The sequence below is a fragment of the Notothenia coriiceps genome, unplaced genomic scaffold, assembly GCF_000735185.1.
Source record: "Notothenia coriiceps isolate Sejong01 unplaced genomic scaffold, NC01 NC01_scaffold00037250, whole genome shotgun sequence".
In the NCBI taxonomy this organism is placed as follows: Eukaryota; Metazoa; Chordata; class Actinopteri; order Perciformes; family Nototheniidae; genus Notothenia; species Notothenia coriiceps.
Genome location: NW_011369951.1, coordinates 8,904,987 through 8,910,669, shown reverse-complemented (window position 1 = coordinate 8,910,669; position 5,683 = coordinate 8,904,987). Strand labels below are relative to the sequence as shown.

Here is a 5,683-nt window from a genome sequence, read left to right as displayed (position 1 = left end):
CTGAAAACCAGTCAGGTTTAACCCTAACCCTAACCCTAACATGTCACCCACTGACACATTAAAAAATGTTTTAGGGTTTAACCAGACAGGTTTAACCCTAACCCTAACATGTCAGTGGGTGACAGGTTAGGACCCCCCCAGACCCCCCCAATAAAGCAAAAATGCATGTTTCAGAGTGGCCTTTTATTGTGGCCAGCCTAAGGCACACCTGTGCAATAATCATGCTGTCTAATAAGCATCTTGATATGCCACACCTGTGAGGTGGGATGGATTATCTAGGCAAAGGAGAAGTGCTCACTATCACAGATCTTTTCAGATTTGTGAACAATATTTGAGAGAAATGGTTATTTTGTGTATAGAAAATGTTTTAGATCTTTGAGTTCATCTCATGAAAAATGGGAGCAAAAACAAAAGTGTTGCGTTTATATTTTTGTTCAGTGTACATAAGGTGTTATTTGGGTGGATTTATTTTTGAACTGTTGCACTGTTGGCAGCTTGACAACAAAGCTGTGAAAACCACTTCCTCTCCGCATTTTGGTATCAGGTGTGCAACCTGCAGAGAGACACATGGCTCTCTGTAAAGAGAATAGTACCTTTCCTCATCATTACCTGGTCTGCAGATGACTAGATTGGTGGTGGTAAATACTTCTTACAGTCATGAAGGAGAGCTATGGATGAGAGGGCTAATGAGTTGGACCATGCACAGTGTAAAACTTTATTATATGGATTTTACCCCAGCCTATATATTTGTTCTTGACTTTTCACTGATCCAAGCCAGAACACCTATAAACAGTCAGGCTTTTAGAACAGTATGGCTCCAGAGTCCAGCCTCCTGCTAAAAGATGAACGTATCAGCAGGATTCATAAACAGACATTCAGGATGATTTTCAGTGGAATGTGTTGGAGACAGATTTATTATTTCCCAGCAGTAATTGTTGTAGAGACGAAAGCCTTATTCGTCTTGAAACTCTAAAGCAACATGCTCTCATGTCTGAAAACAAACACACCGACAACACCTGAAGAAAGCAGCAGATGCAGCCAGAGTAAAACACCGCAGTGGTCTGCGCGTGCATGTGTTTTGGTGCCCGCGTGTGTTGTGCTTCAGGAGGAGGAGTCCGGCTCCTCCGCTTGATAACAGGCTGCTCCTCGACTCTTATCTCCCGTTCCCCGCCGTCCGAGCAGCGGATAACCTCCGGACCTGCTCCAGGATTTATTTAATTCTTATGAACCTTCACTAAACGCTGCAGCGCTCCTCCCATGGTTTCCCCGGGAGACTCCCCGGCCTCTACTCGACTTTACGGAAACTTTCGGCGACCGTTTTGGGGTCTTGAAAATCATGGAAACGTGGTTTTTGAATCACGTCCTCGGCGTGTCTCTGTCGGTCCTGCTGCTGGGTTTACCGGGGCCCCTCGGGGCAGGGACCCCCAGTAATAACGTCACGGACCCGGTAACGGCGGGATTTTACTCTTCACCGGCCACAGAGGAACTCAGCAGCATTGAAAACAATGCAACTTCAACTTCTTCCTCCAGCGAGAGTTTATCCTCATCACAGAGGAACATCCTGCTCACACACTCCGCGGAGACACACACCGCTGCTGCTGGAAGCTTCGGTAAGACCCCTGTCACCGAGGCCTGTGTGCAACAAGTGCAACTGTTTAGAATAAGACTTATTTCAGTCACTTTATTGCTCCATATGATCATTTCTGTCCCTGGCAAAGTTTGAGCTGTGTAAGTCACTATTTTTAATTTCCACAGTATTACAATGAGCATTAGGATTATGGGCTACAATAGGAATAAGACATCTCATTAATGATGCTAGCATTATAGCACTTAGAGATGGGCTATCAATAATTTGTGTGGGATAGAAAAGTATCTTATAACTTTCAAAGTAAAAAGTTCGAATTAAATCCTGTTTTTGTGGAGTAACTGAAATGTGAATGCAAAGAAAAAAACTGTAATGTGTCTCTTGCACAGACTGCATGCCCATATTGAATTCAACAGATTTGCATCCTAGACACAGTGTAATGAAACAGGTGTAATGTTCGTTTGCTTCTGTATAATAGAGCTGTCATTTTTTCAATATTTTCATTAAATATGTATGATTATTATTTTCTCAGTAAATTGATTCAATACCTTCTTGACACATTTTCAGAAAAAGGGATTGATCTAAAAGTTCCTGAAGCCAATTGAAATTTATCCAACAAACAGTTCAGTTGAACAACAGGTTTGCAAAATGAAATATTGTTATAGCTCTCTCCACAACACACAGAGAACATATACATATAAATATATAAATAAAGAATACCTTTTTAACAATAACATTAAACAAACTATATAAAGATTGCACAATGAGTAATAAGGAAAACCAAAGTGTCCTTTTTTGGTAATTGTTTAAATGTATTGACTGCATTATCTATTTGAAAATCAATTTGTACATGTGCAGCATTTAGGATAGCTTAATGCACCTTGATTACAGTTTTGCTCTTCAAATCTACGGTTGCTTTTATAGTTTTTTAAACACAAATGCTATTGTAATCTTTTTTTAAGACTTATTTTTTGGCCATTTTCACGTTTATGTAGAAAATGGGGGAGAGACAGTGCAGATGTGAATGGCAACAAAGGGCCCCAAGGATTGAATTGGTCGGGGGCCTTGCTTCATATAGCAAGTCCACTCCACCACATATTATCATGAATATTGTCATACTTCTAATGCTACAATTTGCCACACAAGTGGTCACACAACATTATACCATTACCTCCCCATGGCATTCTGCACTAGTATGTTTTTCTGATGCTAGATATTTGTAATTACATGTATTTATATAAGGGAGATTACTATGATATATTGTGTCACTGGCTTCTTCATTTAAACCAAAAGTGAAGCCAAAATACACTGCATACACTGATGCAACTGAGGTGTATAGACAAAACTGACTTTATGAAGAATATTATGAAGCACATCATGAAGCGTTTGGAGCTCCACAGAATGCAATGGGAGGGTCAAATGTTTTTATCAAAGGCAAAGAGTTGGTTTGAATGATAAAGTGGAAATGATTCACTTTCCTCTCCCTGATGTCACGCAGTTTCACCTTTCCTGTCACGTACCAGGGCTTCGGGTCACAGACATCTGGTGATAAGCCAAAAACACAACCATTCAAAACACTGCTAGGTCATACCAGCATCCATCCTCATTAATATGCTTACCCTACTGCCTAAATGAATATGCTAGTTGCAGAGCTTCTGGTAAACAGATGTGAAGAGTGACACTGACAGCCGTGTTAACAGTCAATAGCTGAGTGATAACCAGCAGAGAATCTGGGAGGGTCCCTCGATTGTTGCCAGCACCACGTTCCAGTCTGAGGTTTGTTGCCCTGACTGGATCCAGTGAGAGAAAATGAAATAATGAGAGAGACACATGCAGAGGAAGTGAGAAAGGAAAAAAAAGCGGCCCAGTTCTGCTCCCAGACTCCCAGTGGAGGGGCCGTTCTGCAGTTGAACTCTCCCCTCCTTTGGTTTTGGACGCTGGCTGCGACGTGTTGGCTGTCAGGATGCCGTCCAGCACCGACACTCGTCCTCAGAGCGCTGTTGTTCCAGTCCTGGGCTGCTGGAGCCTGGCCAGATAACAGGCTGTCAGACAGCACAGCCTCAGTGATGGGCAGAGACACAACACACACGCACACACACTTTGTACCCAGCAGACCTATGTGAGTGGTTTTCTTTCCTCACACATACACTTTGAAATAATACTTTTATGTTAATTATTCACCCATACCTTGAGTTCTCGAAAAACACTTCCTGCATGTCTCCTCAGTAAACAAAGGATCCTAAAAACCTATAAAAGTCACGATGTATTGAATTATATGGGAGCCACTTTTAGCGACAGCAAAGCTTTATCAAAACATATATTTACACACTCAAACAACTTGTGCTGTATAATCCATTTATCCACTCATTTGCTCACTACCTACCTACTACACATGCGTTCTTTGCAAAGACCTTACTACAAACTGCAAGTAGTACATCATAGTAGTAATGCACTTGTTTGAGAAGTATGTAATATATGGAGATGAACCCACAGATCACTCTGCAGGTCCCCTCTAGTTATTTTCAGCTCTTTGTTTTGGTTTAACAACGGTAAACAAAACTCGTGATAATCCCAATGTAAACTGCTTACCGTGCATCAATCCACAATGTAACAAATTAAGAAAGTTAACCGAATAGAGCATGGGAGTAAGATAAAGTACATTTTGGACTAATGTACATCCAAATGAATGCTAATGTTACCCAATGCCGGCTCAATGTATAAAAAAAGGGACTGTTTGCTAACATGCTGCTCCCCATATCAACTTTAAAAAATCATGTGAATGTCTTACAGATCCAGATTTCAAGTTTAAAATTATTCTCTTTTCTGATGTTAACATTAGTTTTGATAACACCAGTGGATTGGTCATTAGACAAGGATTATAATTATACCATTACAGTTTTGGTGGCCTTTAAGAAACTCATCTTGTATTTTCACTATCATCCTTTCTTTCTACGTGTTTTTCTTGTTTATCTCAACTGGAGGAATCAGTTAAATATATATCTAAAAACAATCTATTTTCTATTGCAACATTCTTCTGGAACTTTTGGTGATGTTTGGGTGGTTTATTTTGTCACTAAACAACATCTTAAAGCCGGGCTAAAAACAAACTCCACAGCCACTGAGTATGAAACACGCCCATGCTCATGGTGACAGTTTGCTGCCAGAGCCTTGTGCTCACTCAGCTTTAGGAAGGAAACGGTTGATTCCCAGAGGAGACAGTTACCGCCATATTTAGGACCTCAAACCTTTGTTAAAGCAGACAAGCCTGGCTGCCAGTTGTTCTCCACCCAAAATCATTGCTGCTGCAGCAAACAACAGCTCTTCTGACAGCATCTTCCCCCTTTCTGCAGTCTGGTGAGCACCCTCTGGTGGCCACAGCTGAAAGTGAGTTGCAATGTGTACAGTTGGTGATTGAAAGTGCAGAAACAGCCAGATACAATACAATACAATACAGCTTTATTTATAAAGCACTTTAAAACCTCCAGACCAAAGTGCTGTACAGTCAAATAAACAAAATAAACATACAAAAAATCCAATCCAACCCACCCCCATAACCCATTGAGTTACAGGTTACAGAGTACATTAATAATAAATAAAGAGGAAGAATAATGTGATTGTACTGTTTGGTACTGAATTATTACCAGGAGGAGGGGGGTACATTTTTTTAATTTGTTTAATTAAATAAAGACAACAAATAAAATATATTGTTAATACTTTTTTTATTTTTCCACAGACACTGAGCAGATACAGACCTTCACTGAAACAAGCAGCATGTCATTAGAGGCCCTGAATGTGTCTACTGGGCCACTTTCCTCCACCCTTGTTGTCGCCTCCACTGAGGGCAGCAGCAGCAGCAGCAGCAGCGGCAGCAGCACCGGCAACATCAGCAGCAGTAGCGGCGGCAGCACCAGCGGCAGCGGCACCGGCGGCAGCAGCACCGGCAGCGGCAGCACCAGCGGCAGCGGCACTAGTGGCAGCAGCACCGGCGGCAGCAGCAGCACCAGCGGCAGCAGCACCGGCAGCGGCAGCAGCAGTAGCGGCGGCAGCACCAGCGGCAGCAGTGGCAGCAGCACCGGCAGCAGCAGCAGTAGCGGCGGC

The 5,683-nt window shown here is 42.2% G+C and overlaps 1 protein-coding gene across 1 annotated transcript in view; it reads left to right on the top strand.

Annotated features, from left to right (window-relative positions):
• Positions 1–525: 525 nt before the first annotated feature.
• LOC104967264 (probable GH family 25 lysozyme 3) overlaps positions 526–5,683 on the top strand; it is a 5,283-nt gene continuing 125 nt past the window's right edge. Inside the window, exons 1-2 of the mRNA XM_010796679.1 lie at positions 526–1,610; positions 5,319–5,591. Of these exons, the coding sequence (XP_010794981.1) occupies positions 1,337–1,610; positions 5,319–5,591 (547 nt within the window). The 5' untranslated portion in view covers positions 526–1,336. The remainder of the gene's footprint in view (positions 1,611–5,318; positions 5,592–5,683) is intronic.